At 40.9% G+C, this 19,718-nt stretch overlaps 1 protein-coding gene across 1 annotated transcript in view; it reads left to right on the top strand.

The window, feature by feature from the left end:
• The first annotated feature begins 238 nt into the window (after positions 1-238).
• MLLT3 (MLLT3 super elongation complex subunit) overlaps positions 239-19,718 on the top strand; it is a 124,112-nt gene continuing 104,632 nt past the window's right edge. Inside the window, exons 1-2 of the mRNA XM_054397582.1 lie at positions 239-345; positions 392-981. Coding sequence (XP_054253557.1) covers positions 239-345; positions 392-981 — 697 coding nt within the window. The remainder of the gene's footprint in view (positions 346-391; positions 982-19,718) is intronic.

Below are 19,718 nucleotides of genomic sequence, written 5' to 3'. Positions count from 1 at the left end.
TGCGCATGCGCGGCCTGGTGTTCTTCGGCTGGTGGAGTTGCCGCGGGCTCGGTGTGGTGTGAGGGAGGGGAGGAAGCGGAGGCAGACCACAGGAGCAGCGAGGCGGAGGATGTCCGCCGGCCGGTCGCCCGCCGGTGCTTTGCGCGCCCGCTGTGGCTTCCACGTTTTCATGAATTAGCTTTGCGGGGTGTGGGCTGAGGTTAGAAGCGACCACCTCAGCGTAACCGGTGCCCCAGGCATGGCCAACTCGGTGAGTACAGCGGAGCCGCCTCGGCCTTGCGCTGCCCAGCACCGCCGGTGCTTGCCGCCAGGAAGAGGCTGGCGTGACGTGGAATTTCTCCTTGTGTGCGGCTTTCCCTTCTTCCCGCTGATTGTCCGCTGCTCCCGGCAGCGGCACGGAGCACGCACCCACCCACCGGGAGGCAGGCGGCGGGTGTCGCCCCAGTCGTGTTCGTGCCGCCGCACCGGGGCCACCGATTGCTGGGAGGGAGGACGGTGTGTCCCTGACAGGGGCCCCCGGCTACCCGCGCCTGCAGGACAGCACCGCAGGCTGCCGACCGCGCCTTCCCGCGTCGTTGCGCTGGCAGCAAGAGCTCTTCTACACCCGCGCCCGGGGGGCCGTTTTTTTGTTTCAGAGTTGCGGTGGTGCCTTTCGATTTTTGTGGCTTTTGCCGGATTTATGGCACCATTTTTTCCCTGTGTTCTCCCTCTGCCTGCGATGGGCCCGATTCCCCACGGTCACCCACCCAGGCCCGCTTCCACTTGCGCTCACCGGCCGTTCCCCACATCTTCCTCCGCAGTGTGCCGTCCAGGTGAAGCTGGAGTTGGGGCACCGAGCCCAAGTCAGGAAGAAACCCACCGTAGAGGGCTTCACCCACGACTGGATGGTATTTGTTAGAGGGCCCGAGCACAGCAACATTCAGCACTTTGTGGAGAAAGTCGTCTTTCACCTGCACGAGAGCTTCCCTAGGCCGAAAAGAGGTAGGTGGGGTCCGCCGCGGGTCTCCCCACCGGGACCTACTTCCTGCCTCTACCGTCGGCGACCTCTCCGGCGGTGGGCAGCTGGTAGAGGGGGTCTCGCCCAAGATGAGCGCTTTCCAGTCAGCTTGGAGCGGGTACAGCTGATGGGTCTGTTCCGGTGTCCGTAAAGAACAAAAGCACCCACCGGTGTGATGGTGGGTTTACCTTTGGCCCTTATCCCCCGGCCCTTGGGGTTGCGTGGGGTCGCGGGGGGATTCTTTCTGGCGTTTCCACTCTACCGCACCTTGCTGCTGCCGGCCCGTGTCGCCATTCGGGGCTGCCCGACGTCTCGGCTCCTGGACTGGCGGTGGGTCTGTCTCCCGGCTCATCTCGGCCTCTCACTTGTCCGCGGCACGGGGCTGGGTTCTGTCACCGGGTAGATCTGCACTGGAGGTTTTTGCCCACGTGTTGCATTCTTCTGCCTGGTGTTGCTTTCTTCCGGTGTACGAAATATGCGACCGGGACAGGGGTTTCAGTCTTGGTGCTTGCATTTGCTCTCCCGCAACACGCTCTTCTTAGTTCCTTAGCTCATTGTCAGGGCTTCACCCATTCGTAAGTACACAAAAATTTCTTAAAGGGTGTGTTTGCGTTGTGCGTATGTACCCACATAGGTTGGGCTGGGAGTTGTACGAGGAGTCTTTAATTTTCAAACTTGATTTCTGAGCCCTTACCGCCCTGATTATCGTGGTTGCATTAGTGGAGGTAACAGTACAAGTAAAATAAGTGGGCAGGTTTTTGTGTCTTCACAGATAAAACGTATAAATAGTTTCCTTATATTTGATTTGTAATCTTTATTGGAATCTAGAACTCCTGCAGTTCCTTGAACGGTATCTGTTTGCTTAGAGCTAGGTGAGAGAAAATTGAATATTTAGGGAGCAAAAGACGGGGAAACTTCTCAGTCTTGAGATTAAAATGATTATTTTTTTCTTTTTTTAAGGATAAAGTAAAAACATTTATTTTTTTAGTCTTTCTCAGTTTGAAGATAATATTTTTTTTTCCTGTCAGTTATTTCTTGTAGAATATATTCATTCTCTTAAAAAATAGTGTAAGAATTGAAGTATTTCAGGTGCTGAGATTATTTTCTGAAGTAGATGTTAATTCCCTTTTCTCATTAGAGTAAATATGTTTTAAAATCTACATAAACGAGTGTACTACTGCACAATTTTTTAACGGATTGTATGTAATACTGCTATATTTGTGATGGTTTGCTTAGATTGCACTGTGGAGACTTCTTCCTACTTTCTCATGATTCTTGAACACAAAACCATGGTTTTAAGTCAATCTAAATAGTTTGGCAGAGAGACTCTTGAGACTGAGTAGTCTCAACATATGAAATAGTTATCCATTTTCAGTTAACTAAATGGTGTATTGAAATCAGTGGTAGAGAGTTTGTGATGTTCTCTGCTCTTATTATCCATGCTTTATTTATTTACTGGTGGTCTGCCCTCAGGGAATATGACTCTACAGCCCAGGCAATCGACTGCTAAATACGATGTGGAGCTTGCTAGTAAGGGTATATTTCAGGATTTTTGCAAGTGAAAGATGTATGGTTTGCCACTGGAAGGGTTTTGTGTCTCCAGCTGCTGAGTTGAGTTAGGCAGTCATTTAAGCCATTGCTTTAACGTGTTTATTGTGGTGTTTTATTTGTATGCATCATTTTCATGATGTAGCAACTGCTGGGAAAGATGCCAGCTTATTCAGCCTGGGAGGGAACTTGCTGTATTGTGATTGCCTGGTTTGGATTGTAGGAGAGCTCTGCAGCCACTAATGGATGAGAAAGTGTAGGCTCAGGTGGTGGGCACTCCATGTATTAGGTTCCTGAACTATAGCAATGAGCAAAAAGCATTGCTGAAGTAATTCCAGGCCCTTGAAATCACAGTGGGAAAGATGAGCATCGTGCTGCTGTGACTGATCTGTGTATGAATTGCCCGTTTTCTGCTATTCAGAAGTGTTTAAACGTGTGGTGGTGTGTGCCTTGTAAATGGGAGCATTTTGTTACCTTTCTGATTTACAAAAACGTAGGGGTTTTTTTGACAGAGGTATTCTGGGTTTTCTTGACTGTAAATCAGTACTGCTAGTTCGATTTAATTTCAGACGGCCTTCAGGGTAGTATCTTGTGTATTTAGTAGGAATGATATGCTTGCTTGTAGTGTTACTCAAAATACGTGTTTTGTGTATTTTCCTCTGAAGTTACATAGTTTCTTTTAGTATAAGATCACTAACTACTTATAGATATTTGGTAGGTTCTAAGCCATGGGTTTAGTGTGCTGAAGTAGGTGTGCAGTATTTATGAAAAGCAAGTACTAGTATGCTGACTGGCTGTACTAACACTTGGTTCTGTGGTAAGTGATTCAAGTTGTGAATGGCAGCTCTAACATGGATGCTAGCTGGGAAGAGTTTTAATTAATTGCATCCATCCATATGGCTTTGGTCAATTTGAAAATAGTAAATGAACAGGCTATCATAGGTACAATTAGCTCATCATGTGTTTCTGTTGCTAAATCATTTGTTATTAGGGACATAGTCATTTCAGGAATTGGGTCAGAGGGAAGAAAGGTGAATTACTTTTAATACATTTGCTTATGTTTATGAGAATAGCTGGATGAACTGTCAAGTTTGCTGGCTATGACTCTGGCTTTATTAGGGGTCTTGGAAATGCTTGAAGTTGGTGGTGAGTTTTCAAAGGTTTCTCCAAGTGTTCTGGTGATAGTTACTGCAGAGCATGCAGGGTCTGTATGCCGAAGTTCCATCAGTTTTGAAGTAGAAACCTAGTGAGGAGCAGTGTTTAGTCATTGGAGCTCAGAGCGGGTTGGTGGGTGGGTGTGAATAGGCCAGAAAGGTGATGGTGATGAGCAGGGAACAAAGTGTAGAAAAGCCAGAGTCACCTAATAGAATAGCTTCCTTCATCTTTCACTGTGTCTTAGCTTAAAAACTTGAGCATGGCAGTGTTATGTTTTTTTTCTTTTTTTTTTTTTTTGTTTGTTTGGTTTTTTTTTTGCTTGCCTTATGGTGACTGAGTGCTTCAGTCTATCCTTGCATGGTAGAGCAGGTATTTGTGGTGATTGGTTCCCTGCACTTCCTCCCATTTAATGGCCTACTTCAGCCATATGACTTCGAGTAGTTTCATGAGGAGTGACTACAGGACTGCTGCTCATGTTAAAAAGGGTTCAGTTTTGAACAGAATTTGCAATTCAAAAGTTCTCTAAAATCATCTTGCTGTCACAAATGTTGCTGCTTTCAAATCTTACGTATTTCATGATGCTGGTGTAAATAGGTTAAGAGATGATATAGAGGAGTTCTAAGATTCTACTTTTATTTCAACACATGTTGCTAACCTTTCATTATTTGTGTGAAAAGAAAATAGTGCTGCATGTACAACTGGAGTATATTGAAGTATGTCTGTGGAATGAGGTTTGTTACCAGGTTATCATTAATTGTGATCTACTGCAATACAATCCCCAAAAGAGTAGCTGTTGCTCTTGTCTGATAATACGTCATATTATTTCTTTGGATGCTAAGTGATGTAGAAATATTTTTTTCCTCTTCTTACCTAATGAATGCTGGTGTTCTGCCACACCACTATTTATCATTTGAATAAGAAAACACATTTCCTGTGTTCCAGTGACTTAGAAGGACACATGAAAAATCGCATTGTAATGAGTAATTAAGTTGCTTTTCATCAGTGCTGTGTTCTGACAAACTAGATTTTTCGTATAAAAATAGGGGTGGGCTAATATTTCTGTGCTAATAAATTAGTATGAAAATGGTGGTTTGGACATGGGAATGTTGTAACTTAAAGTGGGAGGTACTGCTTTCCCCTGCAGAGCTGAGGGGAGCAGTGCTTACTGTATCAGAAGTTTTACAATGGTGTGGCAAAGTGATGGAAGTGAGGCTGCTTGTTGTTCTGCTGTAGGATGGACCAAACTGTAGCATTATTCTAGAAGTTCACATTTCCAGTATCAGTTTTTTCATTAAGGTTGCCCACTAGTGCAGAATGAGACTTTAGTACACCATAACATTTTACAAGAGGCATAGCTACCGCAAGAGGTGCTGATGATTTCTTTCTAGCAACCACAATCTGTTCTTGTACAAATGCTTTTCTAGTTTTGTTCCTGCAATTCAACTTCATGATTTTTCTGGGTAGTCTCTTTTACTATGTTAGTGGAAGGGAAAGAAGATCCATAATATTTTTAATATTTCTTCCCTTACCTAGCATGGCTTTTCAAATATGTTGGTTGTAATGCAGATGCAGCTGTTTTTAGTATCTTGCATGTTGTCTTGTAAAATGGCCAAAAAAATTATCTTACTTGATCTTATTGCTACATTTTTTTTCTTTTGCTCATTCTTAAACACTAAATATATAAAAAAAAACCCTGAACAAACAAACGAAAAAATCCGCCCCCCTGCTGCCGGAAATCTGAAACAAAAAACCCCACAAACCCAAAACGCACCCGAAACCCTCCAATAACAGCAAACAACCTTCCTTATAAGATTGCCTCTCCCTGTTCCATTTGAAGTCAGTGAGATGCTTAACTCTATTTATACGTTTTAGTAAATTGAGCGATTTGAGGATGGAGACCACAAGTAGATTCTTAACATATGACTTAAGTTTTCGATTTGTACCAACTAGCAAAGGCAGATGGTCAAGATTAATAAACAAGCATTCACTTTTCTGCTGGGATATTTTAGTAGGACATTTAGTTATACCTATAAGAACTTAGGTTACTGTGCATTTGGGTTGGTTGGTTGTTTTCCCATGTCAAATTTTGCCTAAGCCTAACCCTGTAAGTATGATAGACACGTGGGAATTTCTTTTTCCATGAGTCTTACATGCATACTTACATACTGAAAAAGCTACAACGCTGCTACTCTGTGAATGTAAGTCTTCCAGAGTTTATCATTAGAAAGGTGGCTATGTAAGACAACTTTAAACCACGTATTTGCTATTATAGGTTGAATGAGCTGAACTCTAGGTGTAATTATATGTTCAGATTTTTCAGTATTGTTATTAATCTGTAGTTGGAAATTTGCTCTGTATTTTTTTTTTTGTGGTACTATTGAAGGTATGAAGGCTGTTCTTGTAACAGTACTGTGCAGTATGGTTAGGGTTTTTTTTTTGATGTATTGGATTTGTTTCTTTGTTCATTTTTTGGGGAGAAATGTTAGAGAGGGTTTTTCCGTCCTTTGTTCTGGTAGAATCTGTCAGTCTGACAGCTTGCTTGTTGCAACCTAAAGCCTGTTGATAATGCTTGCAATAGATGGTAAAGCATAGATTATGAAGTTTTGATTGAAAATTAAGTGTGTAGACTGCTGCAGTTGGACTGCGTGTTTTTTTTTTTTTTAAGATTCTTACAATAGATACCTGCACTTCTAAACCAACAGAATTTGGTTCATGTGTGATCATTCTTTCTTCCTTTCCCAGAAGTGAGTGATGGGGATATAGAAAAACAAAAGGAACAGTCAAATTCTAGTACTTCTATATATTTGCATGAAAATCATGGATTTTCATCTTGCTGCAAGATATTTATCTTCTAACTGAAATTGTTGTTTGCATTTTGTATGACTTCTGGCTTTGTGCTGTGCTTTCTAGTAAGGGGAGGAAGAACAGACTGGTGTTTAAAGATATTTCTATGCTTATTGAAATCTCTGTGGGAATTTATTTTAAGGTTAAATGTGTTATACTGCCTGCTGTTAAAGGGTAGAGCTAAACTTCTTGTTTAGTACCTGTTAAAAAATGAGAATCATTAGCTTCTTCCTCTGATGGCATTTATTTAAACAATATTAATTGGCAGGACTCTTCCTGTTAGGCAGAGTCATCGGAGAGTTTATCTCATCAGTATCCTCGTGATGATGGCTCTAGGTAGAACACCAATGCTTGCCAGCTCTGGGTGTATCAAGTCATTAATCCTGTGCCAGCTCTGGCTGTTGCGCAGTGTCCTGGTTTGTTTCTTTGAGCTCTCTGGACAAGATTAGTGGTGCTGGGTGCATTGGATCTTAAAATCTGTGGCATGCTGTGGAAAAAGAAGGCTTAACAGCTGTAGCATCGTGTAAATGATAGATCAAATCTAGTATCTTTAAAAAGTAGTTTAGACCTGTTTTCAGCAGTTGGTGCATATGAATTGCCTTTGTATGGCTTCAACAACTTAACCATCATTCTGTGTAAAAAAAAGTATATGCCTGTTCAGTAGGAGGTGTGTATTTTGCGTAGTCGTGCTCGTGATGGTAAATACAAGGATAGGTTTTCAGATGGTTATGATGGTAAAGTGTGAACTGGATTATTATGTAGATCCATATCGGAATTTTTATGAAATGAGAAGGAAGGCTGTGGAAGGATTTTGCTGCTTTTGAAGACTGAACATTAGATGTATTTATGCATGATGGTCCTAAATTAGTATCTGACTGGAGGATAGAAGTACAGTTGTACTAGTGTAGTTAGCAGGTCTTGCACAAACCAACCAAACCTGTGTTTTATAAACATGCTGTTTTGCTTAGCCCTTTGTTAAAAGTACAGTCGCAGAAGAAATTTCTTTGTATGCTACACTGCAGTGAGAAAATAATATTGTTGTTGTGAATTCCTCTGTAATATATGAAGGTTCTTTATCTCATTTCAATGCTGCTGCTTGTTTAGGTTACACCCCTTAGAACTGTGAAGATATGCTTTCACCTGTGATGTAATACCTGTAACCTTCAGACATAAATACTTTTTACATTGAAGTTATTTTTTTGCCTAGTTGCCACTACTTTGTTGAAAGTGTCTTTTAAGTAAAGTTGTGGTGTCTGTGAGTATTGTAAATGCTCCCATTTGTGTCTAGCCAATATTCCAAAATGTAAAGCCCAACTTAAATTTGCTGAAGCTTTTTAACTCTGATTCAGTTCAGCCATGTTTAAGACTAGAACTGCAGAGTGTTGCTGTGATGTCTTCCCAGTGAGAAGTACTTTACCTGTAACATGAAGTCTTCTCAGTAGTTCATTACAGTTGGGTTAATAGAAGCAGCTGTGCTTTCTAGTACAATACAATTTAGTACTAATACAATTGCATGTCCTCATCTGAAGACTAAGACTACATCAGGAAGTTTGACTTCTCACAGTATACTTCTTTTGGTGTTTGGTCTAAGCATGAGAAACAGTGGGAACAGAGCACTTCCTGGCTTAATAAGAAGGCAACACATCAATATATTCTGTCTTGAGGTCTTAGCCTCTTGTGTCTCTGTTTATATACATGGAAGTAGCAGCCTTTCTACCAGTCTCTGTTTACCTCACATCCCTTTTTATAAGAATCTTGGCTTGTATTCTTCTTCAGTGCTGTCCTCTCTGTAATACTTTCCTAGATAGTGTTTTTTTTTCTTTTAAAGAAAAAAAAAATAGTCTTAAGATCTCACTATTAAGATTGCCATAAGGTATTCATATGTAAATTTCTGTGAAGCAACTCGATCCAAGCTTTTCGGGTGCCTCTGGCAATCTTGTGCAAATACACCAAGACCAGCCCTTGAACCTAAATCAAATACAGTAGCCCAGCAACAGTAAAACAGTTCAGTTTGCTTCTGCAGGCACTGCTGTACAGGTCTAGTGCTACTTTTCCAATGGGTTTGTCTAGGAGTTGTTGTCCTGTCTATCTGTAGCACAATAGAGATGACAGTGAAGAAGGCTGTCTTGTACAATGGTGCCCTGAAGCAGAACCTGCTTCATCTCTTGTATGTGTCAGAGGTGTTGGTGTTGGGTGTGCTTCAGGGAAGTAGCAGGGACTTGTGGTCTTCAAGCTGGACCTGGGAAGGCAGGTTGTTTTGTATGGATCCAGCTACAGCAGTTCTGTTGCTCAAGGCAAATTAAGAACAAAGACCAAATGATATTAAGATGAGGGTGAACTTCAGAAACTCACCACAAATATAAACATATGAATATACACACACATTTTTTCACAAACGTTGACTGGTTTATAGACATGAAACATTTTTCTGTAGTTGGCAAACATTGTAGTTTTAGACACAAGTTGTGCTGTTTGAATGCCTTTGCTTTACAAAACTGAAAGTATGTTTTGGATGTTGCACTTAATCAAAGGCTGTTCTTCAAATGGTAGCCATCAATTATTATTATTGGCTTAAAGCTTTGTTGTTAAACATTGAGTCATCCCACATGTGAGAGCTTTTCACCTACAAAATTATTTCTGCAGAAGTGAAATGTCTCAATTTCTGAAAAATCTAAATGTCTATGTTCATTATGCATGAGAATGAAAGTTAGTATTTGATAAAAGCAAGGCTGTCAAACAATTATTTCTGTTTTCATTATCCTTTTTACTGTCTGAAAACTAAATAGAAACTGGTCTTGACAAAGCAGGTTATTTTCTTGAATTTTTGATACAGTAAAGGTGAAGTTAAACAGCCTCTGAAGTTTAATAACAAAAATTTATTTGTATTACTTTACAGTCTTAGTCTGCAGGGCTGTTTCCTTACATTTTTGTCCTAACTACAAATTTAAAGCAGTTGAAAATACTAATAAACTACCTGTAGGCTCACATTTTAAAGTGTACAACCAAAATGACCCATTTTTCAGATGGAGTATTTAATTTTTTTCTGTGCTTATGCCACTTTAAATCTGGAAAGTTGTCTGTTTGTGTGTCTAGACAATGGAAACTTTACATTTTTAGTTTTTCTTTCTTCCTTTGTGGTCTTTCTTGAAGTCTAAATAATAGTAGTTTCTTGAATAACATCTAAACTAACCTCTGGTTTTTGAATGTGTTTTTAATTATGTATCTGATACACAAATATTAAGTTGAGCTATACAGCTAGCATGTAGTCTTTAGATTTGTTTGTATGTAATGTGGTTTTAGAGGCGTAATAACTTTCTTTACTTCAGCAATGAGTGATTTTGGAATCTAATGCAGTGATTAAATCAGTGTGTTTGCCTTGAGGCTTCAGTCACTTAATCTAAACTCAGAAAACATCAGCAACATTCTTCATTTGAAAATAAAGCAATTTCATAAAGAAAACTGATATGTGTAACTTTGTGTGAAAGCATTCAAGCAAATTAAGGTTGGTTAAGACTGGCATGTCATCATTCACTGAACATAAGGCTTCTTCCTCCTCTTTCTCCTGCTTTCCCTGGAGAGCTGTTTTCTTTCACACGTTTTATGCAGGCCGTTGTTCCATACATATAACCAATCTGTAAACCATTTCTGTAATAGTATTCACAAAGCCAGTGTGGGGGCCCAATGGTTTAACTGCAAATTAGGGATACAGCGAGTACAAAATGCTTTTCAGCCACAGCCAGATGTGGGATTAAAAGGTTTTTTGCAACTTTTCAGTGCCAAAGTTATGAATAGTGGACTTCATTAAAATTATGGTCATGAGAAGCACGTTTCTTCAAAATACCCTAAAAGAAAAGGGGCAGGAGGGGAATTGGGAAAAGTCGTGGATTAAAGTTTATTAATTCTTTATTAATTTTCACTTTATTGGTTATTATTTTTTTCTTTGCTGGAGATCAGCAGGTTGATGCCCATTTTTAAAAGGAAGGATTTAAAATGAATTAAATTAACCTTTTTTTCTTCTTCTTTCAAATGATACTAATTTAATGCAGCATCTTTAGAGTCTGAGTTCATTGTGGGAGGAAGAAAAAAATGTGACATGTGGGCATGAGAGATTGTGGAGTCTCCTTCTCTGGACACTTTCAAGACCTGTCTGGATGCATTCCTGTGCAACCTGCACAAGATTCTGTGGTCCTGCTCTGGCAGGGGAGTTGGACTCTATAATCTCCGGAGGTCCCTTCCAACCCCTAACATCCTGTGATTTGTAGCTTTAGAGTCCATAATTCTAATTTAATATTGGTTCTGTGTATGTGTATATTTGTGTGCCTTGTCACAGTAGGAATTGCTGGCAAAATTGTTTTAGCCTTCCACCAAATGCCAGGAGGCACTTAAAATAAAACAAAGAGTTTAAAGATTTGGGGTTTTTTGTGTATGTTTCAACTAATGTGAATTATAGTACTCTGAGAATGTGTTCCTTGGCCAGCATAAAAATTACTCTTGTATGAAGAAATGTGGTCATCAGTCTTCATTTTGTTCAGTTTCATCTGTCAAATTCTGGTCATTTATGAAGCCAAAACGTTGTAGTGTTATTTAAAACGGTTATAGTGTTGTCCGTTTGCCTCTCTGAGACACATTTCATGTATATTTGATGCCATGCTGATACAGCAAGAAGTAGGTCCTCCCTGTTTATGTAAGGGGAAGACTCTTCTTCAATATAAGTAATAACACAGATATAAAATGCAGCTACATAAATCCTCAAGTACCTCTTATAGTTAACTTTCAAAGCATTTGTTAATTTATTACTGGCAATATCAGTGCCATATAGGAAAGGATATGATCTTTGTTTCCTCTGTATGCTTAGGCAGTTTCACCGTTTCTCTTTACTATTTATGATTGTTGTCTGCCCCTTTCTTTGCCCTCTACACTAGGAGTAAGAGCTGACTGCCTAAGCAGGACAATCTGTTTCTTAACTTGCCACAAGTATTGGAGAATCAGAGGTAGGTTTGATATGCTCCCTGCCCCCATTTCTCAAGTTTGTTTCTCTGCCTTCTGAGAGGCAGTGCTAATTCCAGCTGTGGTATCTTAGCTGTTCTTGTTTATTTGAAGTCAATTTGCTTTCAAACATACAGCTAAGATTTTGGTATGCTCATGTTTGAACCTGTGGGAATTGCAACGCTTTGTTTTCGCTCTGTATCTTCTGGAAATTAGGTTCTTAGCATTGCGCTAAGATGGCTTTCAAGCCCTACGGGTAAGCTGGGATATCAAAGGGCTACAGGAATTCAGCCATAATTGTTTTATGGCTTGGAAGAAATCAGACCTATTTGTATAGGTAGCATAGAAAATAGCTGTTTAGACGATTCGGTGTCATTTATATCCATAAAAATAATAGAAAAGTTAAAGGGGTATTTTGGAAGCAGGAACTGAGCTGTAAATGCAAATTGCTTCTCAAAGGAACAGAAAGGAAACAGGATTTAGGAAGCTTTCTATTGAAGTGAAGTTAACAAGGCCCATGTCTACTTTAAGGACACTTAATACTATACTTGCACCATGAAATTGCATGTTTGTTTGTTCCTTTAGTACAAGACTGCATTGTCCAAAATGTACAAATTAAAAAGGACTTGCTAACCAGTAAGTCAGAAGGAAATTTTGTCAACTTTTGTAGCAGCATGACTAAGTAGTCCATGTGACTTCACTTCTAGAAAACTGGAAATCATTGTTGTGAACATAAGCATGATGCCCTTGTTGTCTTCTGGAAGTCTTACTCCAAATTACTTGTCTAGGTACCATTCATGACTCAACAGTTAAGTGTGTAGACCTGAAGCTCTAGAAGGATACTTGCTCAGTTGCTTGGAACCATCCTCTTGGAAATGTGTTTTGTGATCTGCTTTCAAAACTAGGAAGCAGTGGACCCCACTAGGGAGTTTCTTGGGTTTTCTGCTGCTTCCATTATGTTGATAAACATCTGGTGACATGAACTTCCTTGCATTTGTCTTAATTTTCACTTGACTCTACACAGTACTCTGAGCACATGAGTATGTTTGTGTGGTGATCCCAGTGTCATGTGCAGGGGAGCAACTTTTGGGAAGAAATGTTCTGAGATACCTTTCAGTGACCTGTGGTAATATCAAGTGCCAGAAGACTTTTTTTTTTTTGTTTGTTGAGAAAAGGCAGCATTTGAAGAGATACGACTTGTCACTGGTACAAATGTGACATAGGAAAACGTCATCGTGTCTGCTTACGTGTCTAGAGAGATGTGAAGCTTGCAGGTCAGTTGGAAACATAAAAAACCCCAGTACTTCACAACAGCAGGAGCACCAAAGAGAGGACTGTTGAGATGGTTAGCACTTAGCTGGCAATAGTTTGTGCTCCATAAATAAAGCAGAACGTGTTCAAGATAGTGAGAAGAAGTACTGTAACTTAAAAATGGAAAATTGAGGCTCATAAAAAATGAGTGGCTGATTACACCATACTGAGGATAGCATAGGCTGGCAGTTCAGCTCCATCATGGTTCCTTTAGTTGGTCTAAGTGATCCTGCTGACATCCAAGCTATTTTTATACATCAGGCATGCCTGATTTCTTTGTCCTTGATATTTTTCTAGTTCTAGAAAATGCTGATGTCTGTTGGAATGTTAATATCATCTAACAAGCAGTGTAACCTATTTTTGCTGTTGGACTTCACACTGTGTCAACAACAAATGGCAGCTCTAATACTGGCTCACCCTTTGCAAATGTCACAGTATTCCTTTGCTGTCAGAAGGTAGGAGGTTTTCATCTGAGGAATTAATACCATTCTTCCCACTACCAATGGCACTCCTGTAACTAAAAAGACTGATGTCTGTATTGACATCTCAGCTATCTTTGACTTTTGGTATTTGGGGATGATTGAACAATGTAATAAGCAGTGGGATTTGTCATAAATTGATTACTTCTAGATCTATTGTTCTAAAGCTGTTTGCTTTAAATGACTTTTGGGTTGTCTGGTTATAACTTTGGTGGTTTCCAGCTTTCATATTAATCTGTTAAAGGTGAAAGAAACACTTGAAGTTTTCCTCTTGAGCTTGTCATATAGGTTGTGGGTGTGGGGTTTTTTTGTTTTGTTTTTTTCCCAGTAACTAAATCTTGCTTGAAGACAGCTATTTCTTCTCATTTAATGCTATCTATTTGAATATTGCCTCCTGACTTGTCTTGTTAACTTCTGTAATTTGCCCTGGCTGATAATATCTTCCCTCTTACAAAGCAGTGCTCAAGCTTCAATTCTTGGGCTTCACACTGAGCTAACAATGTCCTTGCTGGGATGGGATTATTCAGAAGTAGCTGGTGAGGATTTGGATTCTGTGAGCTTTGAATAGCATTGAATGCTTATTCCATTTCCTTTCTGAAAAGCTTTGCCAGAAGTGAAAACAATACATTTGATCCAAGATGAAGGCCAAATAGCTGGTGACTTCTATGCATGAGATGCGAGCAATTGTAAAACTTAGTATATAGCTTGAATTGTAATGTTAACTGCTATTCAAACTGTATCTGCAGAGGGTGAAGACTTCAAGTAACTTGGTTGCAATTTGCCAATTCAATTAATTTTGTTTGAGTATTGTGTAGCTTGAGTTCTTTTCGTTTCTCATTCTAGGAAGTCTTTCAGCTGTGGAGTGTTGAAAGAGTGGAGACCATGGATATATCTCAAGAAGCTTTCAGATATGTGGTATGCTGAAGCCAACTGGCATATGAATGTAGACTCTTCAGCTGTTTGTTCTAACAACATGGCTATAACCATTTGGTTTTAAACAACTTCCTAGCAATAAATGTCTTTGAGATCTTATTTGGGTCACATCCTGAAATAGGATTAAAAGATTTCATTGCGATTTGTGGGCATCACTAATCCATAGCAGGACCAGTAGAGTGGAGGAAGTGCAACTGCTGCACATCTTCTGCTCTGTGTGCTCATGTGGTTGCAATTTTCCCCTCTTCCCTGTTTGTATAAAACGTATACAAGAAATCGTACACAGCATGTAGTAGGTGAATTGTTTGAGTTTTCTATTCCATACTGTCCTCCTTGGTTTCTAAATCAGCAATAGCTTGGCATTTCTGTTCATCGTGGTCTCTGTACACTAGATAATGGACACAGTTATTTTCCATTTGCTAATTTCTGTTACCCTGCATTGTAGTTCTTGGTGAAGAATTTGAATTGCATCCATTCTTACTGTGAGCCTTATTAGTGCCTGAGAAGCGTTGAAATTGTGATGGATCATTACAAGAGGTCTTACTTACACCACTCCTTTTAATGTGGGTTTGTATGCTTCCTGGATTGTTTGTATGCTTCCTGATTGATGCTGGAAGGGACCTCAAAAGATCATCTAGTCCAACCCCCCTGCCAGAGCAGGATCACCTGTACCAGATCACACGGGAACCCATCCAGGTGGGTCTGGAGTATCTCCGGAGAGGGAGACTCCACAACCTCCCTGGGCAGCCTGTTCCAGTGTTCTGTCACCTCACAGTGAAATAATTCTTCCTCCTGTTTCCATGGAACTTCCTATGCCTCAACTTCCACCCGTTGCCCCTTGTTCTGTCATTGGCCATTGCTGAGAAGAGCCTGGCTCTATCATCTTGGCACTCACCCTTTACATATTTGTAAACATTAATGAGGTCACCACTTAGTCTCTTCTTCTCCAAACTAAAGAGGCCCAGCTCCCTCAGTCTCTCCTTCTAAGAAAGATGTTCCACTCCCTTAATCATTTTTGTGGCTCTGTGCTGGACTCTATTAAGCAGGTTCCTGTTCTTTTTGAACTGAGGGGCTTAGAACTGGATACAATGTTCCAGATGGGGCTTCACCAGGGCAGAGTAGAGAGGGAGGAGAACTTCTCTTGACCTACCCCTTCTAATACAACATAGAATGGCATTGGCCATCTTGGCCACAAGAGCACATTGCTGGCTCATGGTCAACCTTCCATCCACCAGGACCCCCAGGTCCTTTTGCCCTTCACTGCTCTCCACCAGGTCAGTCCCCAACCTATTCTGGTACATGGGGTTGTTTCCTAGGTGCAAAACTCTCCACTTGCCCTTGTTGACCTTCATTAAATTTCTCCCTGCCCAGGTTTCCAGCCTGTCCAAGTCTTGCTGAATGGCAGCAGAACCCTCTGGTGTGTCAGCTACTCCACCCAGTTCGGTGTCGTCAGAAAACTTGCTGACAGAGCTCTCTGTTCCCTCGTCCAGGTTGTTGATGAATATATTGAACAGCACTGGTCCCAGTACTGACTCCTGAGGGACTGCACTAGACATGGGCCTCCAAGGAGACTGTCCCATTGATCAGAATTCTCTGACTTCTTTCCTTCAACCAGTTCTCAGTCCACCTCACTACCTGATTATCCAGACCACACTGCCTCAGTTTAGCTGCAAGGATGCTGTGGGAGGCACTGTCAAATGCCTTACTGAAATCAACATAAACTACATCCACTGCTCCACCGTCATCTATCTACCTGGTTATGTTCTCATAAAAGGCTATCAGGTTGTTCAGTCATGACTTCCCTTTGGTCCCTGTGTTGACTGCTCCTAATGACCCTCCTGTCCTTGATAGGCGTAAGGACAGCACCAAGAGTAAGTTCCTCCATCACCTTTCCAGGGATGGAGGTGAGACTGACTGGTCTATAGTTACCTGGGTCCTCCTTCTTACCCTTTTTGAAGACTGGAATGATATTTGCCCTACTCCAGTCCCCAGGCACCTCTCCTGTCTGCCATGACTTACCAAAAATGATGGACAGTAGTCTGGCAGTGAGCTCTGCCAGCTCCCTCAGCACCCTTGGGTGCATCCCACGAGGACCCATGATTTATGGATGTCCAGATGACTTAAGTAGCAACATGCTGCTTCTGCATCGTTATTTCCTATATATAATTTGTATTGAAAAAGAACATGATCCCTTTCTAAACATATATAAAACAAGACCTCTAGCTGCAGAAAGTGTGCAGCTTGTGAACATCCATGAAGCTGAACGCCTTTACGGGCTAGTCTTCCTGTGCATTAGTTAAGGCTGAGTAATTTCTTCTGGAGATGCTTAGCACCTCAAACAGTTTTTCTTCTTTCTCAAGGGCTGCTGCTTTAGTTGCAAGAGAACTGTGTTTATTTTCAGAGGTCTGGTGAATATAGTTAGATTCATACAGATAACAAACAACTTACTAAGAGTGCAGTGGCATGGTATGCCTTAATACACCTGAGTACAGCCTGCTGCCCAAATGGATGGCTAATCTCTCCTCCTGTCTGTGTGCTGCTGCAGTTTTCTGTGTAAACTGACACAGCATGTGTATTCAACAGAAAGCAACTTCCAAGCTTCCTGTTATCAATTCTGACTCTGAAAACTTCATTTTCTCTTGGGTCCCAGAGCTGAACTGACTTGCCCCTAGAGCTAGAGTGTCATTCAGTGCAATCAAGAGAGGTGGGAACATGAGATGCTGTGTAAAAATGCATCCTTAGAGTTGTTGAATATGTAAATATTGCTGTGCCACTGCTGCTGATATGTTGTGATCTCAGCTATGATGCTTGTGCCTTTGTACAAGAATGTTTTAAATCTTAGAACTATGCTTACTCTTAGTGACTGCAGACTTTTGCAGAATGTCTGGGAGGGACAAGGCACTGCAATATTAGTTCTGAAGACCTAAGGTCTCCAGTTTCCTTTATCCTAAAAGTTTTCATTCCACCTGACAACCTATCAACTATCATAGATGGTTTGTGATTACTACCATAGAATTGCTTAGGTTGGAAGGGACCTTAGAGATCATCTGCTCCAACGTCCCTACCGTGGGGAGGGATGCCTGTCAACTAGAGGCCTCAACCAACCTGGTCTCCAGGTTCCTCTCTGGGCAACCTGTTCCAGTGTCTCACCACCCTTGTACTGAGAAACTTCTTCCTAAGATCTAGTCTAACTGTACTCTCCCTCAGCTTAAAACTGTTCCCCTTTGTCCTGTTGCTATACACCCTTATGAAAAGGCCTTATCCAGCCTTCCTGCAGGATCCCTTCAGGTACTGGAAGGCAGCTGTAAGGTTCACCCCAGAGTCTTCTCTTGAAGAGGCTGAAACAATCCCATCTTGTCTGGATCATCTTTGTGGCCCTCCCTGGACTTGCTCCAACAATTGTATGTCCTTCATATGGTCGGAACATCAGAACCGAATGCAGTACTCGAGATGGGGTCTAGCATTAGCTAGGGATGAGCTCAGCATTAGCAACGAACACAACTGTTTGTGACCAGGGAATATAATGTATCATCAGATAATTGAACAATAACTATTCCATCATCCTCTGGCAAGCACTGGCTTCCTGTTAAGTCTTGGCTGTAAACAATCACCTGAAAGCAGCGAGTTCTACAGTACGATATTCTTGGCACCGCTGTTAATAATAAGCATAACACCAGGGCAGGGGAGATTTAACTTCTAGTTGTTAAAAAAAAAAAGATATTGCAACTAGGAATCATACAGACCTGTAATAGGAAAAGGATAATGGAATGCTTTGCTTTTTTACTTAAAAAGGTGATACTGAAAAAAAACTTTTTTGTTTGCTTTTTTTCTTTCCCTCAGTGATACATACTGTCTTCCTTGAAGTGGCCTGTGAGAGGTACTCTGTTTACTCAGTGAATAAGGAAGGCTAGTAATGGGAGCTGTCTGTCTCCTATTTCTAGAATTTATGAATTTCTGAAGAGCGCAGTGAATTGGCGGTTTTGGATGCTCGCGAGAGTACTGTTATGTGTGTACTCCAGGGAATTTCATTGCCCACCTAGGTAAGAGGCTTAAAGAGAACTGAACATGGTAAAAGTTAGGCTTACTCCTTCATACATCTATGATATCCATGGAACTCAGTGCCTGCATTTTGTGTTCTAAGGATGTTTTTGCCCTTTTTTTTTCCGGTCTGTTCTTGTATGAGACCATTTAAACAATCTAATTGCTTTCTTGACTGGTAATCTTAAACCCCCAAATAAATAAATTGGACTACTTGGGTTTGGTGTTTGCAGGGGAAAAGGGAAAACGACCTGACAATGTCTTTTTTTTCCTGTAGTATATAGGAAAAATAAACAAGGATTTCTAGCTTTTTGAACAAAAATGTCTGATAACATAAATGAGGATTATTGCAGTGATACTTGAAGATGTGCTGCTTACTTGGATGCAGTCTTTAAAGAGCTTCCACTTGGCATGTGGCACAGTGGTAGCAGTGTTCACCAAGTGGATGGCCTAGTAGTGATGGAGAATATACTGCAGTGTCAGCAGTTCAAGAGTTGAATTTTTCTTGTCCAACTCCCAAGAATTCTCTTTACTACATGGCCATAACTCAGTAGGCCTTTACCACCTTTTCGTTGAAGGGCGACATGTCGTTAAAACGTGCCAGCACTATTGATTTGGTGTCTGTGGTTGATAGATTTAACTGGATGCAAACTTGAATTTTCCTGCTAAATGTTGGTCTCTTAACATCAACAGAAGAGGCCAGTGCTGACTCAGGCTGCTTCTCATGATTTTGAGAGTTGTATACCCAAACTGCTGCTTTAACACTGTCTACTGCTGACTTAATTTAAAGCAGTGTTAACTTGTTTATTTCTAATAGTGAGTGTTTTTGTTGATAACTTAATACTTCTTAATTCATACAATCAGCCTGAGCTTGGTGGAAGTCTTAAGGTGAGCTTCACAGTTGTCAATTTTTAAAAAAATAATTGCTTGCTTCCTTCTCCCACAGGAGAATGAGTGTATTTCAGATCTGAGAAAGTAAAACCAATTTTTGGTCCTGAATCTGCAGGACATAAAGGTGTAGTGCTGCTTCTGGCATTTCCAACACCTAGAGACATCTAATGACCCTTCCACAGGATTCTGTCCAAGGAGCAGAGTTGTTAGAAGTCATTTCCAAGTTGCAGAACAGCAACTGTTTACTATGTTTGTATTTGCCAGTCCAGAGGCCTCTTCCATGCTTATGCCTGTCTTAGAATGCGTGGCTTGATGCTCACATAAATTAATACTTATTTTAGAAAGATGTGGCCTTCTCTTAGTTACTGTGATCTTTTAGATAATGAATTTTGTTTCCTCACTAGCAAAACAAGTCTTGACTTTCTGCTGATACTGGTAGTGTTTTCTGTTTGGTAAGAGCAGCTGTTGTCTTCAAAAAGTGTTTGAACAGCCAGAATAATCTACCTTCTTTTGCTTGCTCTCAGGCTATGTGTGGT

The sequence above is a fragment of the Indicator indicator genome, chromosome Z (genome assembly GCF_027791375.1).
Source record: "Indicator indicator isolate 239-I01 chromosome Z, UM_Iind_1.1, whole genome shotgun sequence".
Lineage (NCBI taxonomy): Eukaryota > Metazoa > Chordata > Aves > Piciformes > Indicatoridae > Indicator > Indicator indicator.
This window is presented reverse-complemented; position numbering and strand designations above follow the sequence as displayed.